We start from the raw sequence: 19301 nt of genomic DNA, 5'->3' as shown, positions 1-19301 counted from the left end.
TTATTGGATACAAATGAATACCCTTACAGAATAGTCACATGAATTTCACATGTGATCACATGTGACCACATGTGATCACATGTGACAACATGTGATCACACATGACCACATGTGAAGTTTATGTGACCACATGTGGACAACATGTGAAGTTCATGTGGCCACATGTGAAGTTTATGTGATCACACATGGCCACATGTAAAGTTTATGTGATCACACATGGCCACATGTGAAGTTTATGTGACCACATGTGGACAACATGTGAAGTTCATGTGACCACATGTGAAGTTCGTGTGGCCATATTTGAAGTTCATGTTACCACATGTGAAGTTAATGTGACCACATGTGAAGCTCACGATTACATGTGTTCATGTGACCACATGTGAAGTTTATGTGACCACATGTGAAGCTCACGACCACATGTGTTCATGTGAAGTTTATGTGACCACGTAGACAACATGTGAAATTTATGTGGCCACATGTGAAGTTCGTGTGGCCATATTTGAAGTTCATGTTACCACATGTGAAGTCAATGTGACCACATGTGAAGCTCACGATTATGTTCATGTTACCACATGTGAAGTTTATGTGACCACATGTGAAGCTCACGACCACATGTGTTCATGTGACCACATGTGAAGTTTATGTGACCACGTGGACAACATGTGAAATTCATGTGGCCACATGTGAAGTTCATAGGGCCACATGTGATCACCTTTGACCACATATGAAGTCAATGTGACCAAATGTGGACAACATGTAAAATTCATGCTGTCCACATGTGGACAGCATGTGATCACATGAACCCACATGTGAAAAACATCATCATCTGAAAACCATATTTCATGATGACCAACACTATACCGTGAATAAGTGCAAAACTGCAGTATAACAGCATTATAAAGGAGGATAAATGAGGTAAAATTATGTGCAACTGCAAAATAATGAACTATAAAATTCTAATAAAATTACATCAACAACAGTACAATTTGCAGTATATTCATGTACAACTTTACTACACTTGTGCATTGTGCTGATATATAATCTAATATCCAATTTCCCAATGCTGTGGCAATGCTGTGCTGTACTTGCTACATTTTTTTGTACTTTTATTCAGGGATGTTTTGGAAACAAGTAACTTAAATAGAATTTGAAGAGTTTATTTGCAATGATAATTCTGTTTTAGTAATTTTTAAATATAAAGTTGTATGTTGTTTCTTGGGTTCAAAAAACATGATTTATAAAAAGTAAAAATGTAATGAGATTTAATATTGTGTACATGAGTACAATGGCAAAAAATAAATGGATTTCTGAATCAGTCTGTAGGGAATTGAGAGTCGACTTCAAAAGAGTCGATTCCTCGACTCTCAATGGACGTAGTGCCAGAGTCGACTCCAAGACAGGATTCGATTCCTAGAGTCGAGTCTTTTTTTTAAACCCTTTTAAATGAAGCAGTTACAAGCTACAGTAACTTATACTACTCTTTCTCGAGCACGAAGAAGACAGAAGGCGCTCGCTTTAAATGCGTACTCACACATTTTGCGATTTTGCTTTTGAATTATGCGACCACGAGGCACTCTTACGCAACTGGGGTGAACTTGCGCGCGCGTTCATCACAGAAGAGCATTCGCGGCAACGCGCGCGTTGTCCTGACAACAAGGATTCACAAACAAACGCAGTTTCTTAACGGTCGTTTAGCAATCTTTTGTCCGTTTTGTCTCCTTATTTCGGTCGCGAAATGAAGATAAAATACGTGTTTGTTGATATATTAACTGTAAATGCCATTCACATATGAACACTATCGTACCACAGTTAAAATAAGAAGTCACGGTCAAAGGACAAAAGAGAGGGCTACGTTTTTTGGAGAAGCTGGACCATTTTGACCTTATCATCTTCAGCGGTATAATTCAGCGGTAAGTGCATATTCATATACTGTCCTCACAACTTTATAATTTAGGATGTGTAGAGAAACTTAACGTAACCTTAAAAGTTGGTTCTGCAAGTACAACAACAAAAAAAGAGAATATGTTCAGAATATTTGACCAAGCCAGTGATACCAGTCAAACGCGCGCCAAAAGATATCCGAGCTCATTCACTTGCTTAAAACACTGCAAATGTTGTAATTGATGCAACTGTATTAGTGATGTATTAATTTGTATTAATCCAGAATTCTCTTTTAACACATTAACTAAAATTTAATTGAATAGGGTTTTATAAACCTGATCTAAATGACTATTGTGCTTGGTTTTAAATTGAAATGTCCTAAATGTAAATAATGGAATAGATACAATAATAGATATTAAGGTAAGCAGAAGCTACTTGTTTATTTTATGTATTTGATTTCAAAAGTACTTAATAACAGTTTTGTAGATCTGTCATTATTTTAAAGGCTTGTCCATCCTTTCCAGAAACATTGGTTTATATTTTGTTTAACTTATCTTTTTATTGAGATACACTAGCATTTAAACGTTTTAGATGGTAAGATTATTTAAACAATATTGAAAGACGTGTGGCTGCATGTACTTACTTTAAAATACACTAAAACCAATTTTTAAAATTTAATACGTTTCACAATGTAAAGTTAATTTCTAATTTATTGTAAAACTTCATTTATCCCTGTGATACAAAACTTTAATTCAATCTTCATTATTGCATGTTAACTTAATCTTACTTTTTATGAAGATTATAGCATACAGGATTAATATGTGTAAGATGTTAATGAACATAGATATGATATCATTTTTAGTTTTGTCTGACTCTCTTTCTTTCTCTCTCTCTCTCTCTCTCTCTCTCTCTCTCTCTCTCTTTCTCTCTCTCTACTTGTATTAATGAAGTTTTAAGATTAGATATTATAGACTAATATTGGTGTTACAAAAATCTGTCACAGTGGTTGATTGTTTCTCTTTGCTTTTTGTACAGAAATCAATGATGTGCAGGGGTTTAAAAAGTACAGCTTGGGAAATATAAAGATGATGGTTATTTTAAAGAAGAAGCCTGACACATTGGAGACTTAACCATCTTCAAAGGACAATGCTACAATTCAAGGAAGTCGACAGTTGTCTCAATTATACAGTTTTGCCTTTTTTTTGTACCATAGTCTAAGTTTGTATTTTGATTGCCTAGAAGGTATTTCTTATTAAAGAAAAAAAAAAAAAAAAAATATATATATATATATATATATATATATATATATATATATATATATATATATATATATATATATATATTATTATTATTATTAATAAAGCAAAATCTTTTACTAGCCACTAGTTCTACCTTCTTAGTCTACAGATTCCTTATAGGTACTTTGTTTTATAGCAGTTAACAGTCTGTGACTGCAGGGTGATTCAAAAAGAATAACACAACTTTGAAAATCTGTATTTAATCAAAGAAACATGATGACAACAGCTCTCCTAGCGACCTAATGAGTAACCAAATGAAACTTCAGAGCTTCCTTAAATCGACGACAGAAAGAGCTTAGCTCCCCTTTTCTTCTTTGCAGAGTTTTCGATTTTCAAATTTGTGGGATTCCTTTTGAATCACCCTGTATACAGTTTTTTCTGTTTTTAACATCTGATGTTTCTTGATAGGTAATCGTTTATATCACTTTGGGAGAGGGAGTGAAAACGGGCAGTCAATCAGTGTCTGAAAAGAGAAAATACACCCAATACAGAGGCTAGTAAGGAGCACTTCCAGTGCACAAAGTTAATGTCTTAACAGGTAACTTTTATAGCGTTTGCTATCTCTAATGCGTAGAGATGGCAAATGTACATGCATCCTTTACTCAAGTAGAAGTACAGATACTCTGGTAAAAGTTAAACTACGGACTAGACTTTTCTACTCAAGTAAAAGTAAATAAGTACAGCCTGAAATATGTACTTAAGTAAAAAGTATTCATTACTAATATCTGTTTTAGTTTCATGGTGGTAACTACACCTCACAAAATGCATACATTTATACAAAATTACTTACATTTCAATTTTTTTTTTTTGTAAAAAAAGTTGTTGCCAATTTTTAGCTGCAAAGTAGCCAAGCAACATCATCCTACAGGGCTTGAAATTGCGACTGTTTTGGTCGCATATGCGCCCAAAGTTTTATCTTTGCGACCTCAAAATGTATTTGGCAGCACTTATGCGAGTGCATAAAATTGTTGTTTTCACAGAAAAATGTTCACCACATGCGCGGAATTAGGAGGCATTCACGCAAGCATCTTTACACCTAAAAACACCAAACGCAGCACTAAAGAATAGTTTATAACAGTTAACACGTCAACTTGCTGCACTAAGCAAAGCCCGCGTCTTTAAGCTTTTTTTATTGGCCCATTGCGCTAGAACAGAATGCGAATGGATTGGTTAATATCAGCTGTCAATCACTCAGTTCCGATGACAGGGAGCTACAGCTGCAAAAATGCAAAGGTCTGGATAAGAGAGAATGAAAACAACACTGATAGATTTAGTTTTAGAAACCATCTACAGTTACAAATCATGGCACATCTGATTAGTCATTATGTGGAGAATGTCAATCCAGCATTTACACTTTTCGAAGAGTGGATAAAAGACATCTAGTGCTCAAAGTCCGCTATGAAAATGATTATAGCATTCACTGTAAAACTGGTGGGATGGAGTTTTTAGGTAACAGTGTTTGCCACTTAATCTACACATTTTAAGCACGAGATGTTCTAACGTGAAGTTTACTTGTTCTCCCTGTATTCGTGTGGGTTTCCTTCGGGTGCTCCGTTTTCCCCCACAGTCCAAAGATATGCAGTATAGGTGAATTGGGCAGGCTAAATTGTCCGTAGTGTATACGTGTGATTGGGTGTGTATGAATGTTTTCCAGAGATGGGTTGCAGCTGGAAGGGCATCTGCTGCGTAAAACAGATGCTGGATAAGTTGGCGACTCCGAATTAAAAAAGGGACTAAGCCGGAAAAAAATGAATGAATGTTCAACCGTTATTTAATCCTTTATTTAATCATCACAATGCTGTTAATCGTGCGACTGATACCGCAGTCACCATCGCTAAAGAGCATGCATTCACTGAGATGAAACTAATATTGCAGTTCATGAAAAGACCGTTATATATTACGGTGACATATGCAAATAATAAGTTATATGTCAATAGCATCTGTGCAGTATCAGACACCACCCATAAGAACAGCACAGTTATTATAGTTAATTCAGTTCATCTCATTCACGTCAAGCAGTGCATGCAGGGCCAGTGAGCGCATGCAGATTTTTGTTTATTTGTTAGTTGTGATTAGAGTGGTAATATATATTGGAATCTGTTAACATAAAACGTTTAGTAACGGTGCTCATATTTGTCGGTGGGTGCGACTAAATTTTGTCTGGTGCACCCAAATCTTTGAAGTTAGGAGCACCGGTGCTACCAAGAAAAAAAGGTTAATTTCGAGCCCTGTGTATCATCAGCTGAACACAAAACACTATAGCTGTTAAGAACAGAAGCTGTCATACTTGTTTGTATACTCTTGAATATAATTCTGTAGGCCTATATATTTATAACTAATAAATGTCTTAAATTTAACACCTAATTTTTTTTCAAAACATATTTCAGTTTTTTTCTTTTGATAATATAAAAAAACTAAATGTATTTGACTACATATTTTTTGCATTATATTAAAGCTACGTCTGCTCCACAAAGCACATTAAAGCGAAAGTAACGAGCCTGATTTAAAAATGTAAGGAGTAGATTTGTATTCAAATGTAAGAAGTAAAAGAAAAATATTTCAGAAAACGTTAACAGTGGAGTATAATACTGACACTAGACATATCTACTTAAGTAAAGTAACAAAGTTTGTACTTCATTACTACCTATTTCTGCTAATGTGAAAAAATGTGATCTAAATACTATGAATTCATTTTGCATTCACGTGTATGCATTTGAGCATTTGGTAGTTTCTTTTATTAAAAATAAGTTTTGTATTTTTTTCTTACAGATTACAAGATCAAGTCATTAACATGAACCAAAAGGACAAACTCGTCAAAAGCAAAACTCACTTTCCCTTGGCTTTTCTTTCCCTTTTCATCACGGGTCATCACAGCAGAATGAACTAGCAATTACTGTGGTACATGCTTTTTTCACCAGATGCTCTCATATGCAGAATTGACCAGAGCACCCGAAGGAAACCCACGCAAGCATAGGGTGAACATGCAAACTCCACACCTGGCACACCTGAGACTCGAACCAGTGACCTTCTTGCTTTGAGGCAACAGTGATGACCACGGAGCTACCATGTGGCCCCTTTTGTATTCACATTATATTAGTGACAGTTTTCCCCTCAAGGTATTTCAGTAAATAATTGTTGTGATTTTATATAATTGACAATAAATTGTTTGTATTTATATTTAAGTTTAAGAATAATTTTTGTTCACACTAATGCACAAATTTTATGGTGTGAAGTACACAAGAGAAAAGCCACAAGAGATTTTTACATGGGAACGCATGTTTCAATGCTCACCATCAAAATTCTAAATACAAACATTTTCCCATGTGATCACTTGTGAATGCACATGTGGTTCACATGTGAATTCACACAAAAACGTTAAAATTCACAGGTTTTCCCATGTGATCACATGTGGTTCACATGAAAATTCACACGAAATCGTTCCAAATACACACGTTTTCCCATGTGATCACATGTGGTTCACATGAAAAGTCACACGAAATCGTTCCAAATACACACGTTTTCCCATGTGATCACATGTGGTTCACATGAAAATTCACACGATATCGTTCCAAATACACACGTTTTCCCATGAGATCACATGTGAATTCACAAGAAAGCGTTCCAAATACACACGTTTTCCCATGTGATCACATGTAAATTCACACGAAAGCGTTCCAAATACACACGTTTTCCCATGTGATCACATGTGAATTCACACAAAAGCGTTCCAAATACACACGTTTTCCCATGTGATCACATGTGGTTCACATGAAAATTCACACGAAATCGTTCCAAATACACACGTTTTCCCATGTGATCACATGTGAATTCACACAAAAGCGTTCCAAATACACACGTTTTCCCATGTGATCACATGTGGTTCACATGAAAATTCACACGATATCGTTCCAAATACACACGTTTTCCCATGAAATCACATGTGAATTCACAAGAAAGCGTTCCAAATACACACGTTTTCCCATGTGATCACATGTAAATTCACACGAAAGCGTTCCAAATACACACGTTTTCCCATGTGATCACATGTGAATTCACACAAAAGCGTTCCAAATACACACGGTTTCCCATGTGATCACATGTGGTTCACATGAAAATTCACACGAAATCGTTCCAAATACACACGTTTTCCCATGTGATCACATGTGGTTCACATGAAAATTCACACGAAATCGTTCCAAATACACACGTTTTCCCATGTGATCACATGTGAATTCACACGAAATCGTTCCAAATACACACGTTTTCCCATGTGTTCACATGTGAATTCACACGAAATCGTTCCAAATACACACGTTTTCCCATGTGATCACATGTGGTTCACATGAAAATTCACACGAAATCGTTCCAAATACACACGTTTTCCCATGTGATCACATGTGGTTCACATGAAAATTCACACGAAATCGTTCCAAATACACACGTTTTCCCATGTGATCACATGTGAATTCACACGAAATCGTTCCAAATACACACGTTTTCCCATGTGATCACATGTGAATTCACACGAAATCGTTCCAAATACACACGTTTTCCCATGTGATCACATGTGGTTCACATGAAAATTCACACGAAATCGTTCCAAATACACACGTTTTCCCATGTGATCACATGTGGTTCACATGAAAATTCACACGAAATCGTTCCAAATACACACGTTTTCCCATGTGATCACATGTGAATTCACACGAAATCGTTCCAAATACACACGTTTTCCCATGTGATCACATGTGAATTCACACGAAATCGTTCCAAATACACACGTTTTCCCATGTGATCACATGTGGTTCACATGAAAATTCACACGAAATCGTTCCAAATACACACGTTTTCCCATGTGATCACATGTGAATTCACACAAAAGCGTTACAAATACACACGTTTTCCCATGTGATCTCATGTGAATTCACACGAAAGCATTCCAAATACACACGTTTTCCCATGTGATCACATGTGGTTCACATGAAAATTCACACGAAATCGTTCCAAATACACACGTTTTCCCATGTGATCACATGTAAATTCACACGAAAGCGTTCCAAATACACACGTTTTCCCATGTGATCACATGTAAATTCACACGAAAACATTCCAAATACACATGTTTTCCCATGTGATCACATGTGAATTCACACGAAAGCGTTCCAAATACACACGTTTTCCCATGTGATCACATGTGGTTCACATGAAAATTCACATGAAAGCGTTCCAAATACACGCGTTTTCCCATGTGATTCACATGAAAATTCACACGAAATCGTTCCAAATACACACGTTTTCCCATGTGATCACATGTGGTTCACATGAAAATTCACACAAAGTCGTTCCAAATACACACGTTTTCCCATGTGATCACATGTGAATTCACACAAAAGCGTTCCAAATACACACATTTTCCCATGTGATCACATGTGATCCCATGTGCATTTCACATGTGGTTTGTGTGTTTCACATGTAAAATTTCACATGTGCAATTTCACATGCACATGTGATCACATGTGAATTTCACATGTGAAACTCATGTGAAATTTCTGTAAGGGTAGTTCGATTCACAGTATTCTGTTGTCCTCAATGCAACGCAGAAGTTACATTAAGGAGGTGCGCAACAACTTTCTTTTCTTGACTTCAACTTATATAGGCAGCTGATATTAACAGGTGAAGTTTAGTGAAATTCTTCATTTGTCAATCATTGTCCAGTCCTCCCTTGGCCGCACCCCAGACATAAGTCCTCTTTTTCTACCAATTCTCTGCACAGCAATAAAAGCATAACACTTTCTGTGCTCTGTGTTCAGCTTTAACACCTTTCTTCAGACAGGAAGTTTCTGCAGAGCTGAATTTATTTTTGGACCTGTGTGTATCTACTTCTGCAGAAATGCTAGTTAGGATGCACAGCATGTCACACACAACAGCAGAAGTTCAGTTAATATATGACCCGACCAATACCAATAATTGTTTGCTCAGGTATTGACTCTGTTTTTACACCATTATTTCAACACTTTCTCTAAAGAACAAACACCAACAACAATGCACTTATTTGTGTTGCTATTGCCTGATCAAATGATGGACAAAGCTTCAGTTTACAGCTTCAGCAAATGTGTTTAGATCATTCTAGATTACAGACAGCTCGATCTGGGGTCATATTTACCAGAGCTCAATGTGTGTCATGTTTACCCATGATTCCTGTGTTTCAGACCTGATCAGACAGACCTTCAGCCAAAAATTTGTTTGTGCTGAATTAAACTGAACAAACCAATAAAACTCTTAAAGGAGACTGAAGTTTGTCCTGCAGTTTATTCCTCTGGTGTGTTTGTGTGTTCAGTGTGAGATCAGGATCACGTGTGTCCAGCTCTGTGTCTCTGAAGAGTGACCGGTCTAAAGATTATCCACCACATCATCATCTGCACAAAAGTATGCTGTCTTGTACATTATTGCTCACACATGGACTGTTTCAGTATTCATCAGGATGTTTTTATTATACTTTCACAACACTTTACAGGCACAATAATTAAGAAACACAAGAACAGTGTTATATCATTATCTTAAATTCTTCTGTCTTCTTCCATACTCCTGATAAGGACAAATATCTGACCATTAAACTGCTGTTTGTAACTTTAATAATGCATCTGAAATTACTCTGGCAGTAAAATATCCTCTTGTTCATATAAAGTTAGACCAGGTTGTGACACTCATTTTCCTCTGGTGTGTTTGTGTGTTCAGTGTGAGATCAGGATCATGTGTGTCCAGCTCTGTCTCTGAAGAGTGACTGGTCTAAAGGTTATCCACCAGACCTCAGAGAGGAAACACCATCATCTGCTCAAAGGTATTCAGGGTTTTACTTTATTGCTCAAACATGGACTGTTTCAAACATGTTATTGTGAACCAACATTTCAGTAAAGAGAGCCATTCCTGAATGACTTTAGTGGCTTATTAAGACATTTACAGACTCCTGGTGGCAGATTTAGTTCTTTTAATCAGAGCATTTTCAGTAAATCATAATTTCATATTTCCATGTCAATTTAACACATACATGTATTGATTATTCACTTCAATTCAAATTCTTCATCATCGTTTCCTCACTATTAGAATATAAAAGATGTTTACAGCCAAAACTGTTAAGTAAATGTGTCTGAATACAGATTTGAAAAATAATCATAGCTGTTGCAGCTTAAGGCTTTTGTGTAATAATAATCAGTAAATCAAATATTTCTTTTAAAAATATTTGTATCCACAGCTACTTTCTGAGGTCTTGTAAATGAATGAAGTTTCTTTATAAACTAATGTCGAGAGGATCACATCTTATGTTTGCTCGTAGCTGCCCTGCATTATCCAATTCACGATTCACCAATCAGAAAATTCCTAGTCCACTGTAAGTGCCCTTGGTTTCATATCACAGCCATCTTTCTTTTGAAGAATCCCCCCTTCCACCCCAACTCATCTTTCTTTTCTAGATGGGTGGCACGGTGGCCCAGTGGTTAGCACTGTTGCCTCACAGCAAGAACGTCTTTGGTTCTGGTCAATGACAAAACCAGCAGACATTTCTGTGCGGAGTTTACACCTTCTCCCCAGGCTCACATGGGTTTCCCCCGGGTTTCCTGGTTTCCTCCCACCGTCCAAAAACATGCAGCTTAAGTGATTTGACTAATCCAAATCGGCACCACTGACATGCTCCTAGTAAGTAGTTATCTCTTAAAAGCAATTACTATCTGTTCATTAGCTACTACACCAGGGGATTTCTCCAGATCTACCTGAGCTCAAACTCCCCTCTCGCCTTGCAACAGGAGGGAGCCCCGGGCTCGAGGATCTTATGAGCTCAGGGCTCTCTCCCGGGGCGGCATGCCAAACAAGCTTTATAATCAATCATCAGCTAAGTGTGAACTCTTGAAGCATGTATGGGTGTTTCCCCAGTACTGGGTTGCAGCTGGAATGGCATTCACTGTGTAAAACATATGCTGGAATAGTTCATTCTGCTGTGGTGACGCCTGATAAATAAAAGAATAGTGCCGTAGGCAAATGAATGACTGAATATCTGTATGTGTTTGCCTGTAAATGTATGATTACAGTAGTTTTATCTGTTAACAGTGATGAATATGAGTCACGCAGATTCAGGAGACGAGACTCACAGGAGACACAAGAGCTTCACAGACAATCTCCAGTCGATCGTCCAGGTGGGAAAAACTCATTTTGATTAATTAATGTCTCTAAAATAGCTCCATGAAACACAGAAATATTTGCTCACAACACTTTTAAGAACTGGATCTTGTAACCTGCTTGACCTGTCTTAAGCTATGGAGCGCCATACATTAAACAAAATTTTCTTGTTTTCTTGTGATCGTGACTTAATTTCTCATGATTTCGACAAGGCAAAAAGTTGTTTTCTAGTTATCTAGTTATCCCAACCGTGAGGTGAGGGAGGGTCTTATTTAACACATTTCTGAAATGCAGACTGGAGAAGACAAACAGCACAGTAGAAACAGACGGGAGGAGATGATGAATTAGTCCCCAATAGAAACACACTCTGTAATTTCAGGATGGTCACAAAACACAACTCCCTGTCAGTTTTACTCATTTTAAAAGAACTTCTAGTTTTGTTGTAATTATGAATGTACTAGGTGTCACTAGGTGACATATGCATAAGTTTGCATATCTGAATCTGTTAAAACTGTCAGCTGACACGGTGTAATGGCTGCTGCTTATATAGCCATGTGACAAGGATTGATTAGTCATGAAAAATCTCACTCCTCTCAAACCTGTGTTGTGTACAGTAATCTCTCTCACATGATAAACACACAAGTTCAGTAACTGCTGCCAAATATTAAAGTGATTAAATTTAAAACAAAGGAGAAGCAGAGATCTGACTGTACCAAGGAAATACCTCACTCTCTCGAGACTTCGGTCCAGAAGTTGTTTTGAAATAAAGTTGCTGAATAATTTGCAGTTGGTGCTTTAAAATGGCTGGAAATCCCTGCTCATATAGAAGAGCAGGAACGGTACAGTACAGAGTCTCCAGAATCTCCAGTGACTCCAAAAATAAAAATATTCTTTTGACATCTTGTTACTGGAAAAGTCTGCTAAGTCGCTAAATATAGCAACAAAGAAACTAAATTAGCTAAACTTTACACGTTTGTGTTCATTCATGTGTATTTGATGACTAGTCTAGATTAGAGCTAATCTTAGACGTCTTTTAGATTTTCACTGACAGTCCAAATTTAGCCAAGATGTCTTTGTGTAGATGTTGATTGCACTATAGTTCCCAAAGCAGTTCAGATGTTGTATTTCAGACATTTGTCAGGTATTAGTTCTCAAACTGCTCCTGTGTGTAGGACTAGTCTCTTGCATCTAATCCAAATACTGTAGTGTGGTTTGGTGTAATTTTTGTTCTTTGTAACTGTGAAATGTCTGAAATCATTCAGCAGTAGTGATATGTAAAGGCGGTCGCACATGCATTTTAGATTTCTAAACATAGATATCTATCAGGCTACGCACATAGATATCACAAGTCATGGCTGTCCACGACGCCCAGCTACGACTCAAGACACTGTTCACACTTCTGCCATGGCACAGAGGGCCATCTGAATAGGTTCATTTTAAATGACATCAGGGCTTGACATTTATACCCGCCAAATGCGGGTAGAGTTCAGCTGTGGCGGGTAAGACAGTCGCTCTCACTAGACACTTTGGCTGGTTGGAAATCATTTTTAAATTGAGGTTTTCTTAAAAGCAGGGTTCGACAATAAAGACGGCCCAATATGTGATCTTAGAATTGAGAAGTGGCAGGACTGTTAAATAATAACTTTGTTCAAGCAGTATATACTGAATGAGAGGATGATAACTGTTTAAAAAGCGTGTGCAGTCCTGTTTCCTTTCAATGAGGCAACTGTGCCTGCAAACAGAAATAGACTTGGCAAAAGGTGATGCTCGTGCACACACTGTCCTCCTCCTTTCAAGAGCTCCAGATTTTTAAAAATATGTATTTTTGTAAGCAGCACCCTTCTTTGAACAGATTATTAACAGGCCTAATGTTAATGGGACCATCCTTTCATTATCACACACGGTTTGTTTTTCACCTGCTTTATTTTGCTCACAGTTATATTTGTTAATGTGGGTTAATTATATCTTCTACAATAAGATTGCTTTAATAGGAGATTAATTCCCCTTTTAGTTAACTGGTGATATGAGATCTTTAGCCAGGACACAGACTGTGCATTGTTTCAGAGGCATGACAATAATTATTTCTAAAATGTCAAATTAAAAAAAAAAAAAGTTTTGTTTAATAAAAAAGTGTGTATACATCTGTATTTAGCTTCTTGACACGTTATTTAAAATTTATGGCTAAAAAATAGTTATTTATTTTTGGGGTTGTCAGAGATAAATTAAATAATTAATGATAAATGTGTTGCGGTGCTGAATAGTGCATGCGGTGTGTGACCCCCTTAAGTGTAATGTGCTGGAAACCTGCTTGGATAAATTTTAGCTGTGTTTATCTGAAAATGACCTTTAAATATTCATCAGCTAATCAGAATCAAGCATTTAACAGACTCTTAATAGAATGTATTTTTGATTATCGAGTATGTTGTGGATGTACAACTGTATGCAAATGAATCTTTTGGTTAAATGTTGATCTTCTCTTTTCTTCACTCATAGAATCTTGAGAGTAAAATTATCAGATTTCTGAAGAATGAACTGGAGAAATTTAAGAAAATCTTACAAGAAGAAAACAGACAAGAGTTTATAAAGGAGTTTATTGAGAACAGAAGCATTATCACAGAAGCAGCTCTTGATCTCACACTCTTCTTCCTGAGAGAGATGAAGCAAGATCAAGCTGCTGAACCTCTCCAGGGTAAGAGACTCATGGATAGACCCACACGAAACCTGCAGATTTACACAGATTTTTAGCCCATCATTGAGTCTATTTATTTACCTGTGTAGATGTGTGTTCATTTATATTCATTCAGTTTATTAATTTCAGAAATATTGTTGACTAATATGAAAATGTTGATGATGACAGTGCAGTTTGTAAAGTCATATTTTCTGTCCTTTAGTACATCTGTTATTGAAGAGTCTTGTGTTTTGTTTACCAATTAAGTGGATCTAACTAGATATGTATGTAAACATTAAATATTATTATTTTATAAGTTAAAAAGGTTTGTTTCATATATTAAGTTTTTAGTTATGATACTACACAATTTTCCTCAGAAATAGCAAAAAAAAAAAGTCTGAAAGTTTTGTCTGGCCCTACTCATGGCGATCTGTCAGACTATCACTTAAAAATAAGTCAAGACTAAATCTCTCTGTTTTTTTGCTCCTGTGTTTAGGCGAGCTGTTCTTCATTAATCAGCTTAAATGTAGCCTGAAGAAGAAATATCAAAGTGTGTTTGAAGGAATTGCTCAGCAAGGAGACTCCACACTTCTGAATAACATCTACACAGATCTCTATATCACTCAGGGTGCGAGTGAACAGGTCAACACTGAACATGAGATCAGACAGATTGAAGCTGCTTCCAGACGTCATCAGTCACTAGAGATACAGATTAAATGCAAACATTTGTTTGAAGCAGCTGAACAAGACGAGCAGATCAGAACTGTCCTGACAAAAGGAGTTGCTGGCATCGGGAAATCAGTCTCTGTGCAAAAGTTTGTTCTGGATTGGGCTGAAGGGAAAGAAAATCAAGACATCAGCTTCATATTTCCTCTTCCATTCAGAGAGATGAACTTAAAGGAGAAAGAAAGAGAAAGTTTAAAAGACCTCATAACTCAGTTTTTCCCAGAGACTAAAGGACTGAACCTTACAAGAAGCACACGATTCAAAGTCCTGTTCATCCTTGATGGATTGGATGAATGTCGTCTTCCTCTGAACTTTGCTGGTAATGAGACGTGTCGTGATGTATCTTCAACAGTCTCTCTGGATGTTCTCCTGACGAACCTTATCAAGGGAAATCTGCTTCCTTCTGCTCTCATCTGGATCACCAGTAGACCAGCAGCTGCCAGTAAGATTCCTGCTGACTGTATCGACCGGCTGAAAGAGATATGAGGATTCAATGATGCCCAAAAGGAGGAGTACTTCAGAAAGAGAATTACAGATCAGAATCAGGCCAGAGAAATCATTGATCACATTAAACAGTCAAAGAGTCTCTTTATTATGTGCCACATCCCAGTCTTCTGCTGGATTTCAGCCACTGTTCTCCAGAACATACTGAAACTGAAACACAGGGCTCATGCTGAAACACTGCAGGAATCTCCCAAGACTCTGACACAGATGTACACACACTTTCACCGCTTTCAGATCCAGCAGAGCAGAAGAAAGTATGATGGAGAAAACACAGCAGATGTCTCCTGTCTCCTGGCCTTCCAGCAGCTGGACAGAAACAATGTGATCTTCTATGAGAGCGATCTGAAAGACTGTGGCATTGACGTCTATAAGGCATCGGTGTACTTAGGCAAGTGTACCCAGATCTTTAAGGAGGGACGGGAATCAATTGTTTATATATGATGGGGTAATCTAAGGCCTGGAGGGGCCAATTACGAGACTTCTGTGATAGAGCGAAGACCAGAGCGAAGAGTGACAGCGCTCCATATAAATATATATCTATAAACGAAAGTCCATATATATATATTTATATAGGGCTATGCTGGAACAGGTCTTTGTTGGCCAACTCTAGTTGGAGTCTGGGAAAAAGGTGATTTGGACAGTGAAGATTCCTGTTAGAGGGTGACGGGATGAGTTAGGTGCTTGAGGAACACTCTGTGGGGAGCGGGGAGTGACAGCACTATATATAAATATATATTTGTGTACTTGGGTATATAGATATGGTAGTAAAAAGCTCGGGGTAACACTCCAGCGGGAGTCAGAGCCATAGGAGGGGCAGGGTTTGGCAGGAGTCAGGAAATGGGAGGGGGCTGTGAAGATTTCTGCGGAAACGACCAGGGGTGGCAGGGTGACGAGGGGGCTTGGATGCAATTCCGATTAACTACGTGACTAGTGTTACTCAGTCTAGAAGGAAGGAAAAGGAGAAGAGAAGGTGGCTGGGTCATGCCCTTGCCCTAAGTAGATGTGGGTTGATGGCTGGCCAGAGTGATCTGGGCTTCTTTGTAGTGCCCTTGGCTAAGACGTATGTATGTCTTAAAGGCATGATAAAGGCTTAATATATCTATGGCGGATGATCACCTTCCCAGAATCTGGATTTGTTGTTGTGAAACCCCTTTTTGCTTCTGTGGTGGCTGCTCATATTCTGAAACAGAGTATATACAGGAATCAGAGAGTGTAATTCAACACCTTTTAATAACTTTTTTAAGACTCTTTTCTTACATTTAAAGACCTTACAACCACTTTTTTATTAGAAATACCGGCGAGATTTATCTTACAGTATATTTACTGAATATTTAATGTAAGAAATTAATCCAAACTAAACATTCATACATGGATTACAGATCTATTAAATCTAGCCAATTTAACAGGTTGTCGCCTATAAAGCTGCAGAAATATTGGTGTTGCCTTGGTAACTGCAGTAAACAAGCAGCAAGCTGTCAAATCTTGTAGGATTTTACTGATTTCGTAACTACATAACATCCTGAAATTCACAGATTTAATACAGTCAAACTTTTAGCATACAGCGATACCTTGTACAAAAAATTATAACATTTTAGTACATTGCAAAGGATTCCAAGACTTTCTAATAGTTTTAGGGTCCCCAAACTTCTCTATATTGACTTATCAACTCCCAACACCCTCATAGACCCCGCAGACACCCTATGAAAGAGTGCCTGGAGAGTCTAGGGGAAGCCTGAGAGGCGGTGAACTGTTATGAATCATCTCTAAAATCAGAATCGTGCTACTGGGCGGTTTGTATCATCTATGAATAGGGAGGGAGGGGGGTGCAGAGGGAGAATAAGGCTCGGCGGAGTGCCTCTGCTGTTGCAGAGGTGCAGTGGTTGTCAGCATGGGAGTGTTATGAGTGCTAAATATTGTCAGTAGTGATATGAAGTAAAAGAGGGGCTCAGCTAGAGTGCCAGTGAAGTGGTGCTATGGGTGAATCCAGGGTTTCCGCGACTTCTTAAAAAGTCTAAAATTTAAAAATCTAAATTTAAGGCCTTAAAAAGTCTTACATTCTATAAAAGAGGTTGTTGGGCTGAGCCCATAGCTGGACACGAGCTGTGCTCTCTCATCACGCATGCATGCCGTGACATCGCAAGCAGACTCCTATAGAGCTAGCACTTGATCATGCACCAATCACGAGCACAGGCAGCCAACCAAAATGCAGCTTAGGTCTGCGGTACATTGAGTCATTCTGTTCAGATAGAGAGAAAGGTTGCATGCTTTGCTTTCCGCCTAATGCCAGTCAGTTTTCTGTGCGTCAGTGATGAGAAACCACACACACACACACACACACACACACACTCCCATGTAAAAGACGGTACCTATTCAAGTGTGATGGACATTAAAGAACTTTAAATGGGGTTCAAGTCTCCGTGTCCTTACCGGCACTCCATGGCGACGATTTTGTCTAAAACGGGTACAACTGTCGACTATACAGACATCTTTATGATCCATCCATGCGTGATCATAGGGAGAACCAGATGACCAATAATTCTTGGCTAGAAGTTGCAACAGCAGTAGGAGAGGAGGAAAGTTTTGGAAAGGTTTGGAAAAACCTGAGGGATAAGTTTGTTCAAACACCAACAGCAAAAAAGGCCATGGCAAAAGTGGAGTCCCTTGTGGTTTTAATATTACAGCATATGTTTTTCCACACGTCATCAGTTTTACACTGATGCATATATTACAATTTTGAATTTAAAACAATTTACAAGTTAAAAATGTAAATAGAATGCCCTTGTGTCAATGATCTGTTTGCTCAATAAAGAAAGACAGAATTTCTTCATCCTGCTTCACAACACGGTAAATGTACAGCAGACATAATTTATTGTTTTAGCTGATTTTCATGCAAGGTGTCTTCATAAGTGCATGGTCAACTGTGAATGGAAACTTTGTTAATGCATGTTACAATAGCTTTGATGTCAGGATGTGCAAGGGTTGTAGAAGTGGGCATTTACTACATGAATTGTAGTATAATATACCCTATATTGTTAAAAAAACTGGGTAATTTGTTTATATTACTCTTGTTGTGTTACCATAGCAACTATAGTATTACCACAGCAGACTAATTGAAGTACTTTACTGAACTTTACAAAACACTGTACAGCAGACACTAGTTCACTTTAGTTTAGTTGCCATGATGAAATAGGAATGATAGTGAGATTTATTTGAAGAGTGAATTGCACAGTGGGCTATAAAACCTTATCAAGTTTACCCCTATTTTCTATCACAGTTACATTTCTACTTGCAATAATTATATTTAAATGTGTATTTTATTTTATTTTATTAGTATGGTGCAGAAGATGAATGAATGAATGAATGAATGAATAGTATGGTGCACCTTTTGGATGTTTAATAAATGTTGTTAAAATAAAACTATTCTCTGTGTGTTTTTAAGTGTTTGAAACTGGAAATATCTCATCATATAACATATAGCCAAAAAGTAATGATTTATTAGATTAAAAATGTAATATGCAAGTCTATATCAGTATTTTGGTTATTGGTAATAAATAGTGGACTAATATAAATCATATCAAAAAGCTCAAAAGAAGAGGAAACAGTGTACTCAGAGCGCGCGAGGATATTTGTGTGTGAGCTGTGCATATTTGAAATGGAGAAAATTTGCACTTTTCTTGCTCAGTTTTGTCCACAAACAGAGGAAATTAGTGCACAAGCAAAGAGATTCGCTCGCTCCTATTACATGAATGCGCTCTTAAATTGTAATACTGCTCTTACTACATTTGTCTGTGAAATAACGCCATAGCGGAGCTAATGGAATTTTTTAAGAATCAGATGATCAATTCACGCAGTGCCGCATTTCATTTGAGTTGAGTTGGATATAAAACAGTTTGAAGAGATTTTTTTTTTCTGAAACAGGTACATCTGTACTGACATCTTTATGATCTGTCCATGTGTGATCATAGGGAGAACCAGATGACCAATAATTCTCGGCTAGAAATTGCAACTTCAACTTCAACTTCAATTGTGGGGAAGGAGGAAAGCTTTTGTAAAGGTTT

The 19301-nt window shown here is 37.4% G+C and overlaps 2 protein-coding genes across 3 annotated transcripts in view; both read left to right on the top strand.

The window, feature by feature from the left end:
- LOC141381693 (uncharacterized) overlaps positions 1-19301 on the top strand; it is an 835171-nt gene that overhangs the window by 238399 nt on the left and 577471 nt on the right. The window lies entirely within an intron of this gene.
- On the top strand, positions 1644-18663 carry LOC110439544 (NACHT, LRR and PYD domains-containing protein 3-like). Of its 2 annotated transcripts, none has more exons than XM_087249242.1 (7): positions 1644-1910; positions 5949-6295; positions 9517-9605; positions 9915-10017; positions 11277-11362; positions 13839-14034; positions 14510-18663. In XM_087249242.1, exons 5-7 carry the CDS (start codon positions 11279-11281, stop codon positions 15223-15225), a joined length of 996 nt encoding a protein of 331 aa, XP_087105368.1. In that variant the 5' UTR covers positions 1644-1910; positions 5949-6295; positions 9517-9605; positions 9915-10017; positions 11277-11278; the 3' UTR covers positions 15226-18663. The 2 variants fall into 2 exon arrangements, with proteins under 2 accessions (XP_087105368.1, XP_087105367.1); XM_087249241.2 differs by lacking the exon at positions 1644-1910 and adding an exon at positions 3251-3717.

This window comes from Danio rerio, chromosome 4 (genome assembly GCF_052040795.2).
Source record: "Danio rerio strain M-AB ecotype USA chromosome 4, GRCz13ab, whole genome shotgun sequence".
NCBI lineage: Eukaryota > Metazoa > Chordata > Actinopteri > Cypriniformes > Danionidae > Danio > Danio rerio.
The sequence above is the reverse complement of the archived record's forward strand: the minus strand, read 5'-3'. Positions and strand labels throughout refer to the sequence as shown.